The sequence below is a fragment of the Pipistrellus hanaki genome (assembly GCF_964339955.1).
Source record: "Pipistrellus hanaki genome assembly, chromosome: 10".
Taxonomy (NCBI): domain Eukaryota; kingdom Metazoa; phylum Chordata; class Mammalia; order Chiroptera; family Vespertilionidae; genus Pipistrellus; species Pipistrellus hanaki.
The window spans coordinates 42,087,866-42,108,032 of NC_140512.1; the positions used below are offsets into that span (position 1 = coordinate 42,087,866).

Consider the following 20,167-nt stretch of genomic DNA (forward strand, 5'->3'; position numbering starts at 1 on the left):
GGATGTCTCACTGTAAGATGGGGAGTCATCTACGTCATAGGGTAGTGGTGAGTTTTAAAGAAGTTAACTTTGGTAAAGTTTCTAGCACAGTGCTTGGCACATAGTAGGGTGTGTTAATTTCTTTCCCTTCCCTGCAGGCCATTCACCTGCTCTTCCCTCTACGATTTTCCATAACACAGTTTTTACTTGGAACCAGCCTTCTGCCAAGAGTCTCAGTTTGGTTGTGTACTCCTACAACTCCTATTTTTGGCTTGACTTCCCTCTCCAGCTCCCAGTGGTCCAGCCACACAGTCGCCTATTGTACCAGCTGGTTGATGTAAGTCTATCCATCCTCAGAGGAACCTGGTTACTTACCAGTAAGCTGTGTTTCTCTGAAAATGTAGCATCCTTGATAATTAATGTATTTTCCTCTTCCTTTATCATTGATGATGAATCATTTTTGATAAACTTCCTTGTGTGATCCTCAAGTTGGAACTAGAATTAGAGAATTCAATTTGTTGACAAAGGTGGTCTCCTAGTGAGCTCCTGAGTCTAGGACACATGACTCTTGATCAGGTAAAATGCTGTGGAGATTCATGAAGTCTAAATCCTTTTGTGATAGGAGGCTTAAATATATAGCTGTCAAGGATGATACATTTTCAAAGAAAAATAGTTACTGATAAGTAAGTGGGATTTTTGAGTAATTTTTTTATAAGTCAATAGATAAGAATTCCCAAACTTGTTTTTTAACTAACAAATGCTTTTGCATTTGAATATTATTTCATAAATGAAAGGAATATGGTTATTAGTTAAGGTTGATAGTTAAAGAATAGGATAGGTTTCTGGAGATAACTACGTAGATAATGAGGTGGTATAGATCTTTAGTTTTCTAAACAGATGCTCTCTTATCTTTAAAGAGAAATTTGAAGTCAAAATCTCTATTAGGGAGAATCAGCAAGTGCATTCCAGAAACATTTTTTGAGTGCTTACTCTTTTTGGAGACACTGTGCTGAGTATCAATGTGAGACAGAGAGGTGAAGCCACACTCTGCCTCCCCCACCCTGCCCTCAGAGAGCTCTGCGACTCTCTTATGACTTGTATTGTATTGAGATGATGGCTCATGGGAGTATGATATATGTGGAGATAGTACTGAGTACTTATCCTCTGCTGTCTTATTTCTGTGCTTTTGTCAGTTCTTTCTGTTCATGGGAAAACTTAGCTGACCTCGTTCAGTAGACCCAGAGCATTTTCTACATGGCCAGAATAAATAGATGAAGCAGAGCCAACGAATGTCCCTCCCACTTAGTAGTTGAATAGAATATTCGTCTGTCTTACCTTAAGTGTGGCCTTGAGAGGCAACCACTCCTTTGTAACACCTCTCCATTCTTCCTCCCCACCCCTACCTGCCAGGCTTTCAGGGTGCTAATCTTCGGAATTAAAGTCACAATTACCCCTGCCAAGTGTAGAATAAAAATAATAAACTGTAATTGTTTTGCAAGAAATGAAGATTATTCTGTACTTAAATTCACTGGACAGTGTATAATACTTGCCCCAAAGTTACTGGGTTAAGTAGTCCTACTTAGGAAGGAAGGGAGACTTGGCAGTGACAGGAATAAGAGGAGAGTGCTGGGTAGGATAGGCAGTGCAGCACCCACTGCACGCTGTAACAGTGATGAAGCTCTTGGGTGCTGGAATCTTTCATTTTAGCTTGTTAACTTACTGCCTTTCTGATTAAGCCAGTTATTTAATGTCTCTGAACCTCAGTGTCCTCATTTGTGAAGTTGTGAAGGTAAAGGCCGAGATGAAAATGGTTAAGATAATGTCTATAAAGCACTTAGCACAGTGCCTGCAACATAGTACATGCTCAATAAATGTTGACTACTGTTATTATTGGATTATTGGACAGATGGATGAAGAATTGTATCAGAGACTAAAGAGTGGAATGGGAAAGATTGTGGGTTTTGTCTTACTAGTAAACTGTTCATACTTTATTTGAGCTGTGAGCTTTCTAGTATTATTATCTTTATCTTTGCCCTTTTGGAAAGCAGATTCATGGATTTAATCACTGTCACAGTTCCTCCCAGGACCTTTCAGTCCTAGGCTGACACTATCCACTAAGGTGTGGCTCTTCCACAAAATACCTTGTGCGAGCACCCACGTACAGTGTGATTGAAACTTTGTGCTCCATGCTCGAAGTCGGTTTTCCGCTCTCAAAAGAAATTTCAATTGTTGTACTATTGATATTTGGATCTGTTGACTAATGGGTTTGCCGACCACTGCACTAAGGCGTGCTCTTATTTTTTATTGATTATAGAATATGAATGTATGTCCAGAGTATTTTTGAGAAGGCTCTGGAGACCTGGTAATTGGGTAAAGGTATAAGAAAAGTTTGATTTCTTAGGATGGAAAGTGCTGTGGTTGGGCACAGATTATTATCACATTTCCTAGAATCAAAGATGCAAACTTTTTAACATCTGAAATCATCATGCACTTTAGAAATGCTGTGATAAGAAAGCATTATGTTATAGTTTATCTGGAACATTTTCTTAGTGATACAGAAGATACTAAAATTGATGTCATCGTGGATTGGATGAAATACCAATTTCAGGGAATATTGGTACTTAACTATTATAGATATTTGGTATCATGGCAATATGTGCAGGGGCTCCAGAGTCATACTTTCTGGGTTTAAATTCTAGCCCTATCTGTGTGACTTTGAGCCAGTTATTTATCCTTTCTTTACCCTCCTTTTCTCACCTGTAAAATGAGGACTAAATATGATCAGACATGTAATGTGTGTAATATAAGGCCTAGCACATACAAAGTTAATAACATAGCTATTATTATTATAGTTTAGAGATTACACTTTACAGAGTTGATATGAATCCATTTGTGATTGAAACTCAGATCTAGTACCCTTTAATATTTGTGTATCACCTGATAATTTAGCAAATGACAGCTGTGCTTTTTAAAAGGAAAGATAAAGATAAAGAGGTTAACAGGTTTCTATATTCTTATAAGTAAGATTTAAGTGGCATATTTGGTATCTATATTATTATTCTATGTTGTTGAGGTGTGGAAGAAATTTTGAGCAGTTATAGAAAACTAATATAAATACAATTTTTGATTGGTAAGTATTGGAAGGGGCAGAGGGTTTTAAAAATTTGTAAAATGTGAAGCTTTTTTCCCTCCACCTTAAGTAAAAGAGAAGGAGAGAATCCTTTTTGGTTTTTATGAACTTTACTGTCTTAGGTAAAGACAGTAACTTAAAAAATTTAAAATTTCCTTTTAAAATTATGTAAAATGGTAGCATCCCTTTATAATATGATTGCTATAGCTTCAGGTTGTCTTATTCTTATCAGTTATTTCATTTTTTTCTATTCCAGTGTTCAGTAACCAGTGGCTTTGATTTTCCAACACAAGTCATCCCATTAAAGACTCTGAATTCCGTTGCCTCAGTACCCATAATGTACTCTTGGTCTCCTCTACAGCAGAATTTCATGGTATGTAAATAATGTATTTTCTGCTAATTTTATAATCACTATTTTGAATAAATAGCATAGATGATTTTCTCATCAAGGTGAGTCAAGATAATATGAGTAAAAATGTTATGAAAATGGCAGCACTCAGAGTGATGTTTTAAAACCGATACTTTGCAATGTTGCTCTTTTCCTGCTCCTTTCTAATTAAAATTTTCTTCAGAGGAAAAGTGTTAAGCAAAAGCAATACCTGGGATTAAAAACAGTTCAAAGATGAAGTCTATAGTTCTTAGCTTGAAGAGGTCAGTCTGACTGTGAGGTTTTGTTAATTGAGAACTTATTTAAAACAATTTTAGGCAGTATGTTATTAAATGATAAAATACACTATGGAATATTCTCAGAGCTTATAAAAAACACAATCATGTTTCCACATATTACATTGGTCTAATATTGTTCGTAATGAAATGCTAGTACAGTTAAACTTCAGTTTCCGAATGTCTCTCATCTTAATTCAGTTCTTGACCAAGTTGTTCACTGAAAAATGTCTTGGTTTTGTTGGTTCTCTACCTGACAAGCCTTTCATGCTGATACATGAGCATGACAAAAAAGCATCTCTCAGGCCACAAAGCCTCACATTGTTAACATCTCAGGAAATTGTGCTGTGAATATTTTTTGTTTGTGTGTGTTATTTTTTGTTGCTGGTGAAATGTACTATTAGCACAATTTTAAAACAGAGAGAGCCTGGCCTGTGGGGCTTCATGGTTGAGTGTCAACCTATGTACCAGGAGGTCACTGATTCAATTCCTGATCAGGGCACATGCATGGGTGGGGCTTAAGCCCAGGTAGGGGGTATGCAGGAGGCAAATGGTTGATGTTTGTCTCTCATCGATCCTTACATCTTTCTCTCAAAATTAATAAGTGCGCGCACACACATTTAGAATTAAAAATAAATAAATAAACCTTTATTGTTGAAACTAGTGGCCCCGATGCATGAAATTCGTGTGGGGGGTGAGGGGAGGAATTGTCCATCAGCCCGGCCTGCACCCTCTTCAATCTGGGATCCACATTGGGCCTAAACCAGCAGTTGGAATTCCCTCTCGCAATTTGGGACTGCTGGCTCCTAACCACTCGCCTGCAGGCCTGCTTGCCCCCAACTCCACCCTCTCCCCCCCCCCCCCCCCCCCCCCCACATACACCTGCCCTCCCGCCCTCATTGGCCTGCTTGCTCCCAACTATCCCCAACCACCAGCTTGCTCACCTCCCCTACTTGCCTGATCACCTCCAGCTGCCCCTCCCCTCCTGGCCTGATCACCTCTAACCACCTCTGCCTCAGCCCTGCTACCATGGCTTGATCCAGAAAGGATGTCCAGAAGGTCTTCATTCTAATTAGCATATTACCCTTTTATTAGTATAGATTATTATAGATGTCCCTCTTTTCCCCCAATCCAATGCTCTCCTCCGCCCAGTTTCCACCCCACCCCTATTGTCTGTGTTCACAGGTAATGCATATGAGTTCCTTGGTTAATCTCTTCCCACCTGCCCCCTCTCATCCCACCCTCTTCCTGCTAGATTCGTCAGCCTGTTCCATGTTTCCATGCCTCTCATTCTATTTTATTCATCAATTTGTTCTGTTCATCAGATTTCTTTATTTTGATTTTTAGATTCAATTACTGATAGACATGTATTTATTTTGCCATTTTATTGTTCATATTTTTGTTGTTCTTCCTTGTCTTTTCCCTTAAAAAATACCCTTGGGGGAAAAAGGGGAACAACTGTAATAATCTGAACAATAAAGATTTACTAAATTTAAAAAAAAAAAAAAAAAAAAAAAGACCCTTCAACATTTCATGTCCTACTGGTTTGGTGCTGATGAACTCCTTTAGCTTTTTCTTATCTGTGAAGCTCTTTATCTTACCTTCAATTCTAAATGATAGCTTTGCTGGGTAGAATAATATTGGTTGTAAATCCTTGCTATTTATCACTTTGTGTATTCCTTGCCACTTCCTTCTGGCCTGCAAAGATTCTGTTGAGAAATCAGCTGACAGTCATATGGACGCTCCCTTGTTGGTAACTAACTGCTTTTCTTTTGCTGCTTTTAAGATTCTCTCTTTGTCTTGAATCCTTGGCATTTTAATTATGATATCTTGGTGTAGTCCTTTTTGGGTTCCTCTTGTTTAGTATTCTCTGCACTTTCTGAACTTGTAAGTCTATTTCTTTCATCGGGTAGGGGAAGTGTTCTGTCATAATTTCTTCAAATAGGTTTTCAGTATCTTGCTTTTTCTCTTCTGGCACCCCTATAATGCAAATGTTGGTATGCTTGAAGTTCCAGAGGTTCCTTATACTATATTCATATTTTTGGGTTCTTTTTGCTTTTCTGATGCTATTTTTTGCCTCCTCTTATTTCAGGTTGTTGATTTGTTTCTCAGAATCCTAATGTTGAATCCCTGTAAATTCTTTAAAAAAAAAAAAAAATTTATATATATATTGATTTCAGAGAGGGAGAGAGAGAGAAACATCAATGATGAGAGAGAACCATTGATTGGCTGTTTCCTGCACTCTCCCTACAGAGGATGGAACCTGAAATTTGGGCATGTGCCCTTAACCGGAATTGAACCCAGACCCTTAAGTCTGCAGGATAATGCTCTGTCCACTGAACCAAACCAGCTAGGGCTGTAAATTCTTTATTTTAGCTAGTGTATGCTTAATTTCTGACTGGTCCTTTTTCTTTCTTTATTTTTTTAATATATATATATTTTTTTTTTATTAAATTATTATTTTTGTACACGTACCAATGTCCCCCCCTTCCCCCCCGTACATACCCTCCCTCCCCAGAGTTTTGTGTCCATTGGTTGTACTTATATGCATGTATACAAGTCCTTCGGTTGATATCTTATCTCCCCCAGATCTCCCCAACCTCCCCGCTGTAATTTGACAGTCTGCTTGTTGCTTTACTGTCTCTATATCTATCTTTTGGTTCTTCAGTTTATAATGTTCTTTATCATCCATAAATAAGTGAGGTCATGTGGTGTCTCTCTTTCATTGACTGGCTTGTTTCACTCAGCATGATGTTCTCTAATTCCATTCAGGTTGCTGCAAACGATGAGAATTTTTTCTTTTTTATGGCTGCATAATATTCCATTGTGTAAATGTACCATAGTTTTTGGATCCAATCATCTGCTGATGGGCACCTAGGCTGTTTCCAAATCCTAGCTATTGTAAATTGTGCTGTGACTGGTCCTTTTTCATGTCTTTGAAATTCTCCCTAAGATCCTTGACAGTCTAAGTCCTTTAATGTTCTCATTAATTCCCTTGAAGCTCTTCTTAAAATCCTTGAGTAACCTTATAGCCATGGTTTTGAACTCTATATTCAGTAGTTTGCCTGCTTTCATTTCTTTCATTAGTGACATGTTTCTTTGTCTCCTTATTTTGGCTGCTTCCCTGTGTTTGTTTCTATGTATTAGGTAGAGCTTTTAAATCTCCTGGACTTGGTAGAGTGGCCTTTTGTAGTAGGTATCCTGTAGAGCCCAGTGGCTTAGTCTCCCCAGTTACCTCTATATGTGTACACCCCTGTGTGGGCTGTGTGCACAGTCCTGTTGTAATTGAGCCTTGATTGCTGTTGGCACCACTGGGAGGAATTTACCTCCAGGCCAATTGGCTCTGAGGACCAGTTGTGTCTATAGTGGAAGAACAGCTGTGCAGGAAACACCCCTATGGAGCAGGACTTGCTTCAGTGGGGCTTTGGTGCTCACTGAATCTGGCCCTTGAGTGTGTTGCCTGGATGTGTAGAGTTGTAATCTGGTATGGTCTCAAATTGTCCACCGGGTGCACTGACTCTGGGGCCTCCCTGGGAGGTGCAAAATCAACCACTGCTTGGGGCCAACCTGGCAGGAGCTACAGAGAGATCTGCAGATGGCTGCTACTTGTATTGGGCTTGGAAATGCCCAGGCAAGGAAAGGTGTGAAGCAAAGCAGGCTGATGCTAGTGTCGGGTCATGGACCTTTTATATTGAGGTTTGGGGCACACTGGCTCCAGCTATTGCTTATTTAAGATATTTTAGCAAAGTCTGAAGCCTGAGCCAGGACAGGCCATTCATATTCATATGGAAAAGCCACTGCAAATAGAGCTGCAAATTGGATGGGCGGGGTCCTGGGGAATCTCCAGGGCAAAGTGAACAGCGTGGGCCATGCTGATAGAAACTCAGATATGGCTGCCAGTCAAGCTCTGTGATTGGGGAGGGAGGTCTCAGCACAGGAACAATGACCCCTGTGCACACCCTTGTTTGGGAGAAAGCCCCCCTCCCCAAGTTTCTGCCTCAATGCCAGACAGCCCACAGTCTCCAGCTGGTTTTTACCACCTAAAGTTATGGGGAACTTCTCTTCCCAGCTCTGGAACTCTGGGATGGGAGTCTGCTGTGGGGCCTCTGCAGCTGAGATATTCCTCCCGATTAAAAAAATGGCACATGTGGGTGTTGGACCTGTCTGTGCCTCCACCTCTTCTACCAGTTTTTATGTGCTTTCTTCTTTACTTCTCTAGTTGTAGGACTTCCATTCCATTCAGCCAGATTTCAGGTGATTCTGAATGATAGCTCTGTATTTTAGTTATGATTTTGATGTGGTTGTGGGAGGCATAAAGTACAGGTGTTTTACCTATGCTGTCATATTGGTTCCAATCAATAAAACCATATTAAAAAAAAAAAAGACATAGCCTGGTTGGCATGGCTCAGAGATTGAGCGTTTACCTATGACCAGGAGGTGGCAGTTCAATTCCAGGTCAGGGCATATGCCTGGTTTTCAGCTTGATCTCCAGAATGGGTATGTAGGAGGGAGGCAGCCAGGCAGCCAATCAATGATTCTTTCTCATCATTGATGTTTCTATCTCTCTCTCTCTCCCTTCCTCTCTGAAATCAATTAAAAAAAAAAATTAAAAAACACAAAACACATGAAGAGGCCATTAAGAGTGCTAAAGTTGGTAAGGGTATAAAAGAAACAATGATCACAGGCAATTGAATCGTAGAAAAGCTGTAGTTGATTTGGATAAACAAGAACCAGTTAGCTGTAGATAGCATTTCAGTGACAGCGTTTCAGAGGCAGTGATATGTGAATAATAAGCAAAGGTGTTACTTGCTGACTTCTTGAAAGATAACCCTGGAAAGAGTTCTGAAACTGATTTGTTTAGGGAGTGGTTCTATAAATTTAAGAAAAGTGTTTGCTTTTCGAGTAAACAGTACATTAGATATGTTCTGTATTTAAGAAATGTTAAAGTGGAATCATTTGGGGGTCTGGAACGAATTAATTCAATTTAAAGGATTTCTAATGAGGGAAAAGATTTATTTCTTGAACAAATCGCTTCTTGAATAGCCTTCCAGTATGAATTAAGTTCAATAACAAGTTCCGCTGTATTTCTTGATAGAAGCAGGGTAAAGGAAGATGGCACAAAAGAGAAATTTTGAGTGTGCATTCTTGACCTGTGTACAATAGAAATATATAATTTTATTAACTTGATATATAAAATAGTATAGTTTTATTATTTGATATATAAAATAGGGCAACAAAATGTTGATGGAAGTCGTTGGTGAGCCTAGTTTAAAGAATTGCTTATGTTTACAGTGTTTTTAATAACAGAGATTTTATAGTGGAGGTTAAAGGCAAACTTCATATATTCTACAATTGCATAAATTTGTGTGATTAAGACTTGATTCAAAAACATTTAGTTTGAGAATCATATCACAAGAGCTTAAGGGAAGTTTCATATTTTCATATACTGAAATTCTAAAAGAATGCTGTTTAAAAGTTGCCAATCCTAGACGGAATATGCAAATTGACCATCACCTCATGGCAAAATGGTGACACACAGCCAATAAAGAGGGAATATGCAAATTAACGTGACAAAGATGGCGCTGGCTGGCTGGAGCAAAGGCCGGAGGTGGCTCCCAGCCCTGGAGTGAAGGTGGGAGGCAGTGTCCAGAGGGAAGACCCAGGTCCTAGGTGCCTAAGTGGAACTGGTGCCGGCAGCCAGGGGAAGGAAGGCCTATTCTTGCATGAATCTTCATGCATCGGGTCTGTAGTATATATTACTTATGGATCATACATGGGTTTTCCTGGGTACTGACCAAAGTAGATTAGACAGGCTATCTTTATTATGCTAGGGTATATTTTGGGGACAAGATTGTGTAGATATAATTGAGAAGACAAAATAGCTATTGTCACTTAATTTTTGGTTACATCTTAAAAAATGAACTCACCTAGTTTAAATGGGATTAGTGCAAGTGAGATGCAATGAAAACTGGACTCTTTAGTTGTACACAAACTTGATCTGAATAGATCAGCACATTAAAATTTAAATTTTCATTTTACCTCCCATATGCATAGTTTCTTTTCTTTTTTTTCCCCAATTTATAAACTGATTTAATTTCAATTGGGTTACATGGATCAGTCTTTTTGGTGTTTTTTTTTTTTATTTTTTTTAAAATCAATCTTTATTGTTCATATTATTACAAAGGTTCCTCATTTCTTCCCCCTTACACCAGGTTCCCACCCCACCCTCCGCTCCCTCCCCACCCCCCATTGTCCTCATCCATAGGTGCACAGTTTATGTTCAGTCTCTTCCTCCCTCCCTTTCCCGGAGAACAGTCAGTCCACTCCTCTCCCATATCGCCGACTCTACTACAATGAACCGCTATTATTGTTCATCAGGCTTTTCAGTCTCCTTTTTTTTTTTTTGTTTTTGTTGTTGTTTTTTTTTTTGTTTGTTTGTTTTTTTGTTTGTTTTTTTTTTAATTAAACTTTTACACTTCTAAGAATAAATTTTAAAATCTAATAATTTTAAACCTTGTTTTTTTTCTGCCCTGGGAATTGAGAGAAAACTTGTTTACATGTAAACTTGCCCTTAGGCTATCAAAAGGTGTAGCCATTCAAGTGTAAATGGACACATTGTTTAAACATAGCTGCTGGTTGGAATTGGATTACCTGTTCTGGGTGGGAGGGGCTTGTCATTCCCTTTCTCCATTAAAATTAAGGTGTTAGCTTTAAAACCTCTTTTTGGCAAGAGACCTTAAACTTTCAGAACTTTAAATTTTTCAGATAGTAAATCAGTTACTTAGCATTTTCTCAAATCAATAATACTTCCACATGCCCAGGGATACACTTCACACAAAAGACATTTCCAAATAGGTCAACCAACCTCATCCAGGCCCCTCACAAGGCACTCACAGATCAACACCCCAGCGCTATACTAACTCAACACATACAGAGCTAAGCCTTCCTCATTTGATTCAGCAGACCCTCAAGTTCCCCCAAAAGTTTCCAGCCATGTCTGAGAGGCAGCCTTGAGGCGGAGGCAGGCGAGGAGTGAGCTGTTCCAGGCCTGGCTGCTCTGGGCCTGGCGTCTGTTGCTCTGGTCCGTTACACAACCAGCTGCTCCGGGTCTGGCCACTGCCGCTCCCGACCTGGCTGCTCCGGGTGTGGCTGCTGCTGCTCTGGGCCTGGCCACACTCGACCCGGCTGCTCTGGGCCCAGCTGCTCCTGGCCCGGCCACTCTGGGCCCGGCTGCTCCAGGCCTGGCCGCTCCCAGCCTGGCAGCTGCTGCTCCGGGCCTGGCCGCACCCGACCCGGCTGCTCTGGGCCCAGCTGCTCCGGGCCTGGCTGCTCCCAGCCTGGCTGCTGCTGTTCCGGGCCTGGCCGCACCCGACCCGGCTGCTCTGGGCCCGGCTGCTCTGGGCCCGGCTGCTCCGGGCCTGGCCGCTCCCAGCCTGGCTGCTGCTGCTCCAGGCCTAGCCGCACCCGACCCGGCTGATCTGGGCCCGGCTGCTCCAGGCCTGTCCGCTCCCAGCCTGGCTGCTGCTGCTCCGGACCTGGCCGCACCCGACCCGGCTGCTCCTAGCCTGGCTGCTGCTGCTCCGGGCCTGGCTGCACCTGACCCAGCTGCTCTGGGCCTGGCTGCTCGGGGCCCGGCCGCTCCCAGCCTGGCATGCATAGTTTCTATCAATTTCCCTTTTCTCTGTCTAAGCTAGGGGTGTCGAACTCAATCAGAGAAGGGGCCAAAATCTAAAATCCAGCCTAAATCGCGGGCCGAATGGTATACTGAACAGTCATAAACTGACAATGTCATAAACTGACAGCGGAGTGCAGTGATGACAGCGCGGTGCGGGCCACATTGCAAGGCCTGGCGGGCTGGATTTGGCCCGCGGGCCTTGTGTTTGACACATGTGGTCTAAGCTATGAAGTCTGCAGTTGTCCTGAATTTGTTATCAAGTATTTATTGGAAAATTTTTCCTTTCTTTGTATTTCCTCACCATTACTGTGTCTCAATGGCCTATTGATTATGATCCCAGCCTAAGGCACCTTACACTTTATATAGCTACCATGACCTCCTATCAGCCTGTTCATTCAGTTTATCAGAATTATCTCTCTAAAAATTTTTTTAAAAAATATGCTTTATTGATTCTTTACAGAGAGGAAGAGAGAGGGATAGAGAGTTAGAAACATTGATGAGAGAGAAACATTGATCAGCTGTCTCCTGTACACCCCCCCCCCTCCCACTGGGGATGTGCCCGCAACCAAGGTACATGCCCTTGACTAGAATCGAACCTGGGACCTTTCAGACCGCAGGCTGATGCTCTATCCACTGAGCCAATCTGGTTTTGGCTCTAAAATTTTGTTTTTAATTATCCTGTACAAAGGCCTAAGACTTAGACCTATCTTCACTTCAGTTTTCCTTAAATATAGACTTCAGAACCCTCTAGTCTTTATCTGTAATTAATATCTTTTTTATTCTTCATTGAAAATTCTCCTGATTGTCAGCTTTCTATGCTTTGTATGCTTTAAATATTCCATTATCTCTTAACTTTGATTGGCTCTTCCTAGCTAAGTTAGCATCCTCTTTCTTCCATATTGTCTTTCAAACCTTGGTATAAAACCATCTTGTCATTTTCATTAGCATTATCAATTTTGATATGCATCCTGTTCATATCAGTATTGAAATTTTTTTATTGTAGAATGTTATTTTATGTAAATGAGTAAATCCTTTTGGCATAAACTTTTTTTTTTTTTTTTTTTAAATCAATCTTTATTGTTCATATTATTACAAAGGTTCCTCATTTCTTCCCCCCCTCTACCAGGTTCCCACCCCACCCTCCGTCCCCTCCCCATCCCCCATTGTCCTCATCCTTAGGTGCAGTTTATGTTCAGTCTCTTCCTCCCTCCCTTTCCCCGATAGTAAATCCCTTTTCAGATAGTAAATCAGTTACTTAGCATTTTCTCACATCAATAATACCTCCACATGCCCAATGATACATTTCACACAAAAGACATTTCCAAATAGGTCAACCAGCCTCATCCAGGCCCCACCCAAGGCACTCACAGATCAACACCCCAGCCCTATACTAACTCAACACATCCAGATCTAAGCCTTCATCACTTGATTCAGCAGACCCTCAGGTTCCCGCAAAAGTTTCCAGCCATGTCTGAGAGGCAGCCGTGGGGCAGGGGCAGGCGAGGAGCGAGCTGTTCCGGGCCTGGCCGCTCCCAGCCCGCAGCCGCTGCTCCCGGCCTGGCCACACCAGACCCGGCTGCTCTGGGCCTGGCTGCTCCCAGCCTGGCAGCTGCTGCTCCAGGCCTGGCCTCACCAGACCCGGCTGCTCCGGGCCTGGCTGGTCCCAGCCTGGCAAACGCTGCTTCAGACCAGGCTGCACCAGACCCCGCTGCTCGGAGCCTGGCCGCTCCCAGCCTGGCAGCCGCTGCTCCGGGCCTGGCCACACCAGACCCGGCTGCTCCGCGCCTGGCCGCTCCCAGCCTGGCAGCTGCTGCTCCGGGCCTGGCCACACCGGACCCGGCTGCTCCGGGCCTGGCCGCTCCCAGCCTGGCAGCCGCTGCTCCGGGCCTGGCCGCTCCCAACTTGGCAGCTGCTGCTCCGGGCCTGGCCGCACAAGACCTGGCTGCTCCGGGCCTGGCCGCTCCCAGCCTGGCAACTGCTGCTTCAGGCCTGGCCGCACCAGACCCGGCCGCTCCCAGCCTGGCAGCCGCTGCTCCGGGCCTGGCCACACTCGACCCGGCTGCTCCGGGCCCGGCTGCTCCGGGCCTGGCCGCACCAGACCCGGCTGCTCCGTGTTTGGCTGCTCCCAGCCTGGCAGCCGCTGTTTCGGGCCTGGCCGCACCCGACCCGACTGCTCCGGGCCTGGCCGCTCCCAGCCTGGCAGCTGCTGCTCCGGGCCTGGTCGCACCCGACCCGGCTGCTCCGGGCCTGGCCGCTCCCAGCCTGGCAGCCGCTGCTCCGGGCCTGGCCGCACCAGACCCGGCTGCTCTGGGCTCGGCTGCCCCAGGCCCGGCCGCTCTGAGTCTGGTAGCTCCCAGCCTGGATGCTCCGGGCTTGGCTACTGCTGTTCTGGGCCTGGCTGCTCCCAACCTGGCTGCTCTGGGCCCGGCTTCTCCAGGCCCGGCCACTCCGGGTCTGGGTGTTACTGGACTGGCCACCCTGGGCTTGGTTGCCTCTGCCTCAGGCCTGGCTGCCACTGCCCCAGGCCTGGCTTCTCCAGTGCTGGCTGTTGTTGCTCTGGTTCTGGCTGCTGCTGCTCTGGGGCCTGGCCGTTGCTGCTCCGGGCCCAGTTGCCACTGCCTTGTGCCTGGGCACTCTAGGCCTGGCCGCCGCTGTTCCAACATTCTGTCCTGTTTTTTTTTTTTTTTTTAAAACGCATATATGTTGCAATGTTGGCTGGTGAGTTGAGTTCTGACTTAGTCTTTGATTTTTCAAGATCTTCTTTGTATTCTTTCTTAAGTAATTTTACTATCTTTTGCTCTTACTTGATTTCTTCACATTGAGAACTTCTTTGGTTTCTTCCTCCTTGTCCTGGGAGCTCAGCAGGTTGGCCTGTGGCACCCTTTTGTTCTCCGCGGGCTCCCGCACTGCTCCAGCCTGTTGCCGGGGTCGGCGCCGCCCAGGAAGTAGCCCAAGGCCTTGGCTCCGTTGCCCGCGCTCAGAGGTCGAAGGCTCAGGGGCACCCCCAACCTGGGGGCCCCGTCTCCCGGCTCCTTGCGGGCGCCCGGTTGGCCGGTGTCGGGCAGGGGCTCCTGCTCCCTGTTGCATTCCTCCAGTCTGGAGTTTTTTTCTCTCTTTCCCGCTAGGGGAGTCTAGCATCAGAGTCAACAGACTGTCCTCTGCGCGCAGTGTGCGTGACTCTGGGGGCTCCGCTTTTCGTCACTCCCCTGGGATTCCACCTCACAGCCCTGTCTCCCCCTGCTCGAGCCTGGGTCCCCAGGGATTGGCCCAGAACTGGGGTTCAGAGCATTTCGGACTGAGGCTCAGCGCCGCCGGAGGCCCAGTTCCTTCCCGCTAGGGTAATCCAGCATCAGAGTCAACATTCAGTCCTCTGCGTGCAATGTGCGCGCGACTCCGGGGGCCCTGCTTTTTGCTGCTCGCCTGCGATTCCGCCTCACAGCCCCGTCTCCCCCTGCCGGAGCCCGGGTCCCCAGGGTCTGGCCCATAACTTGGGGCTCAGCGCTGCCGGTTTGGGGGTTCAGCCCAGGCTGGGGGTTTTATTTCCTTCCTGCTAGGGAACGCCAGGCAGCACCCGGCCCTCTCCTCCTCTCCGGCTGCGACCTCTCCCCGCGCGCGTGCGTGCGAGCGCGCCGCATGTCTCCGTACCTTAGGCTTTTTTTCAGCTCCTCTGATTTTCCTTCTGGTTTTCTCTTTCCTTGTTGTAGAATTTTCAGTCAGTCGACTACCTGTAGCTCTGGGCAATGTCCACTCTACATTTTAGTTGTATTCCATTGAAATTGTGTGCTGCTGCGGGTAGACACCTAACTACCCGAGCAGCCATCTTGGATTCTCTACCCTTTTGGCATAAACTTTAATGGATATATTGATACTCTTATTTTATATCCCTAGAATTTTATTACATTGAATGTCTCCCAATAACTAGGTCAAATGAAATTTAGAAACCATTAAGTTAGTTTTGTTTTTTTACTATATTTTATTGATTTTTTTTTTTTTTTTTTTTTTTTTACAGAGAGGAAGGGAGAGAGTCAGAAACATTGATGAGAGAAACGTTGACCAGCTGCCTCCTGCACACTTCCTAATGGGGATCTGCCCAGTTGGTACATGCCGTTGAACGGAATCAAACCTGTGACCCTTTAGTCTGGAGGCCGACGACGCTCCATCCACTGAGCTAAACCCGTCAGGCCTTTTTTTTAAATATATTTTTATTGATTTTTCACAGAGAGGAAGAGAGAGGGATAGAGAGTTAGAAACATCGATGCGAGAGAATCATCGATCAGCTGCCTCTTGCACACCCCCTACTGGGGATGTACCTGCAACCAAGGTACATGCCCTTGACTGGAATCGAACCCGAGACCTTTCAGTCCGCAGGCCGACGCTCTGTCCCCTGAGTCAAACCTGCTAGGGCTTAGTTTTTTTATTTTTTATTATTTTTTAAAATCTTTATTGTTCATATTATTACAAATGTTCCTCTCCCCCCCGACCCCCCATTGCTCCCCTCCACCAGGTTCCCACCCCACCCTCTGCCCTTTCCCCAACCCCCATTGTCTTCATCCATAGGTGCACAGTTTATGTTCAGTCTCTTCCCGCACTCCCACTCCCCTTTTCCCCGAGAATCGTCAGTCCACCCCCCTTCCATACCTCTGATTCTAATATATCTCCCAGTTAGGCTTGGTTTTTTAAAGTATGGTTATTTATAGTTCATTTTAATAAACCATGTTTCATCAATTCCACTTTATCATCAGATATAGGAACATACATATACATAAAATAATGGGAAATTTTAATGTTTGATGACATTAAATTAGGTAAATTCGATATTTTTCCTTAAATTTGTTTCTTTATTGTGCTTATTTGTAAGATGGATCTTTTATAGTTTTTAGAGTTTACTGTTTATTATTTTAGGTCTGGAGAACTGGGTAAAGATATCTGCTTACGAAAAATTGCTGTATTTTAGTTATTACATTATTTTAAAAGTTTTGGTACTTAGGATAAGGCTACATTTAAATTTATTATTTTTTAAAATTTTTAGGTGGAAGATGAAACTGTTTTACATAACATTCCTTATATGGGGGATGAAGTTTTAGACCAGGATGGAACTTTCATTGAAGAATTAATAAAAAATTATGATGGAAAAGTACACGGGGATAGAGGTGAGCCATGGGTTTATTCTCTTAGCAAAGGGGGCTAAAGAACTGAGAGATACTTTTTTTTTTCAGCATAGATATGAAAAATATTTTTAAAATAAATATTAAGTTTTATGCTGGATTGGTCTGGCTCACAAGCCTAAAATTTTTAGTGTTTTCCTTAATTTTAAGTTGACCATGTTTGCCACATAAACATTATGCTTAATTGGTTATAACAAATTATATTAATATGTAAATTAAATGGAATTGTTTGAATATGTGTGTGTGTGTGTGTGTGTGTGTATTTTTTAAGATTCTTTACTAGTAAACTTAATTAGAACTAGGACTTTGCTTATGTAACATGGGCTCCAAAAGGCTCTACACTCTAAAATACCTTCCTACCAGGCTGTTGCAGTACCTGAAATTCTGTCATTTAGAATCATGGCTTTGGTGTTTTGTGTCTAGCAGAGCCTGCTAATTTGCCTGGCAGGAGGGTGATAGGTGTCACGTTGTCAGTTGTTATCATCATTAGTGGAAAGCAAGGTCTGTCAGTACATGGCTTTGGAGGAGCCAAGGCCATAATTAATTTCTAGAGAATTAGTTACAGTAGAGTCCCTGGAAACTTTTGGGGGACGGATGATTAAAGAGAAAATGACAGTGTTAAAGGTAAATTCTGTTCCTGATTGGTGGGCTGTGACTATTACAAATCAGAAAGGACATATGTGAACTTTTGTCATTACCTCTCTTCTCTGTATATTTCTGATATTTGTCTTGGTGAATTTCAGAATGTGGGTTTATAAATGATGAAATTTTTGTTGAGTTGGTGAATGCTCTTGGCCAGTACAATGATGATGATGATGATGATGATGGAGATGATTCTGATGATGGAGATGATTCTGATGAAGGAGAAGAAAAACAGAAAGATCTGCAAGATAACAGAGATGGTATGTCTGTTAGGATTGTGTGTAGCCATTACAGCTTCTTTCAAAAACACTAGATAGAGTACAAGTAGATAGTTGTTCCTTTAAAAAAAAAAAAAAAAAAAAAAAATATATATATATATATATATATATATATATATATATATATATATATATATATATTATTGATTTTTGCAGAGAGGAAGAGAGAGGGATAGAAAGTCAGAAACATCAATGAGAGAGAAACAACAACCAGCTGCCTCCTGCACACCCCCCACCAGGAATTGTCCGCAACCAAGGTACATGCCCTTGACCGGAATGGAACTTGGGACCCTTTAGTCCGCATGCCGACACTCTATCCACTGAGCCAAACCAGTTTCGGCAGTCATTCCTTTTTTGTTGTTAAAAATTACATTGATATCAGTATCATCAAAATTAGAATGTTATTTGTAACATTTCATTCTGCACTTGAGTGTCTATTTCCTTTGACTAACAAAATAGTTTATTTGGTTTTGGGTTTTACTGGGCAGTCATAATCATCATCAGATAACATGCTGATCTCTTCTTTGTACAAGTAGTGATCACTTTATATACACCAGCTCACTGGATCCTCATAATGCTCCACAGGTGGGTCTGTCTCATAGTGGAGGAGTTAGGAGGTTTAATGCAGTGAAGTAACTTACTAAGTTCACACTGTAGGGAAAAACAATCCTGACACCATAATCGGTAACCAGCTCTGAGGACTCCAGAGCTCACACTCTTAACCTCTATACCTGAGAAACAGAGGCCCAGTCAGAGGCAGGAGTTGGAGATTTGGCATGCTCATTATTTAAGACAACATAGAAGGATTTTGGTGAAAACTGTAGTTTCAAAGAAGCATAAATTTTTTATAATGGCTACCTTAGTGATCGTATAGTTCAGTGCCTTCATTTTCAGATGAGTAAACAGACCTAAGTGGGTCTATGATCAACCAGTTAACACAGCTGGTTACCATTTTTCTGCCCACTTTTCTGCCTCCCAATCCGCTTAAAACTCTCCATATTGGATTTTGAAGTTTTTTGTCTGACTTAACTGTCATGCCATAGATACATGTAAAATATATTGGAAGTAAGTGAAACACAAAGTTGATAATTTCTTAGAGGATGATCTTTTTACATATAGTTGTGTGGAAAAAAAAATGAAAGTTTGAAAACTTGTTTACTTTCATCGTTCTTTTTGTCCTTCAATATTTCCCCTTTCAGATAAAGAAACCTGCCCACCTCGGAAATTTCCTTCTGACAAAATTTTTGAAGCCATTTCCTCAATGTTTCCAGATAAGGGCACAGCAGAAGAACTAAAAGAAAAGTAAGATTTGTTCTTGTGAGGCAGTATTATATGGGATATCTCTCACCATTTGGCTTATTGGAAATGGAACTAATGTAATGGAGCTGATGAGCCACTTGCTTCATTTGTCACATCTGCCAAGACACTTGAAATGAAACATATACCTGCGGAACTCTGTCCTATAAAACCTTTTAACATAAACACACATAATATAGAGGAAAATTTCTCTGAACACTTGTAGAAATTTTAGTGCAGTTGATGTTTAACTTTAATATAAGTACATTTTTCATGAATTTGATTTTTGATAATCTTGCATAATGTGTAATTGGTTCATCACAGATGGTTATTGATGGGTCTTTTGTGCTTTAGGCAAGATAAACAAAAATAATATACGGAATCTGCTTAGAAACTTTACTTTTAGAAGAATAAAACCACACAAAAAAGAAACTTGTAACTTTTGTTTTCCATTAACTTACATTTCTCTTGGTTCATTTTAGGTATAAAGAACTCACTGAGCAGCAGCTCCCAGGGGCACTGCCTCCAGAATGTACCCCGAACATAGATGGACCAAATGCTAAATCTGTTCAGAGGGAGCAGAGCCTGCATTCATTTCACACACTCTTCTGTAGGCGATGTTTCAAGTACGACTGCTTCCTACACCGTAAGTGCAGTTATTGTTTGTTTTCATTTTCGGTCTTTGCTGTGGGATTATGTTTTAGAGCAACTTGGAAATGGTTTTCATTGGTTACAACTAGAGTTTATCATTTAATCTTGTAGTTAAGATTGAAAAGTGCTAGGATCAGTATCTTACTATTTAAAAAAAAACATTTTATTGATTTTTTACAGAGAGGAAGGGAGAGGGATAGAGAGTTAGAAACATTGCTGAGAGAAACATTGATTAGCTGCCTCCTGTACACCCCCTACTGGGGATGTGCCCCCAACCAAAATACATGCCCTTGACCAGAATGGAACCTGGTACCTTTCAGTCCGCAGACTGACGCTCTATCCACTGAGCCAAATCTGTTTTGGCAGTATTTTACTATTTTTAATTTGTTGCTTGTGGGTTGCTCCAAAGTCTTTTCACTAATTTGATTTGTATTGCTATCTCCCACTAAACTGGGATATAGATCAGTAATTTTTCCATAAATTCTAATGGAGGAGTTGTTTCATAATAAACTATTACTTTGAACTAGCTGATAGCCCAGAGCAACACTGTGTTATTGATATTAGCCAATTTCTTCAATATTTGTTCAAGATGCTTGTAGATGTTATCATCTATCTAGCTATCTAGTGTTAAATCTTTTTATTTTTTATTTTTTTGGTCCTTTTACAAATATACCCGCATTTGAATATA

General features: G+C 42.6%; 1 protein-coding gene across 15 annotated transcripts in view; it reads left to right on the forward strand.

The window, feature by feature from the left end:
* Positions 1-20,167, forward strand: part of EZH2 (enhancer of zeste 2 polycomb repressive complex 2 subunit) — a 71,096-nt gene that overhangs the window by 33,334 nt on the left and 17,595 nt on the right. For 7 of the 15 annotated variants that reach the window (XM_084896513.1, XM_084896521.1, XM_084896515.1 and 4 more), the window contains exons 4-8: positions 3,366-3,482; positions 16,477-16,597; positions 17,356-17,514; positions 18,732-18,834; positions 19,311-19,474. In XM_084896513.1, coding sequence (XP_084752639.1) covers positions 3,366-3,482; positions 16,477-16,597; positions 17,356-17,514; positions 18,732-18,834; positions 19,311-19,474 — 664 coding nt within the window. Of the gene's footprint in view, positions 1-137; positions 317-3,365; positions 3,483-16,476; positions 16,598-17,355; positions 17,515-18,731; positions 18,835-19,310; positions 19,475-20,167 lie in introns of all 15 variants that reach the window. The other 8 variants (XM_084896509.1, XM_084896516.1, XM_084896511.1 and 5 more) reach the window with 3 other exon arrangements.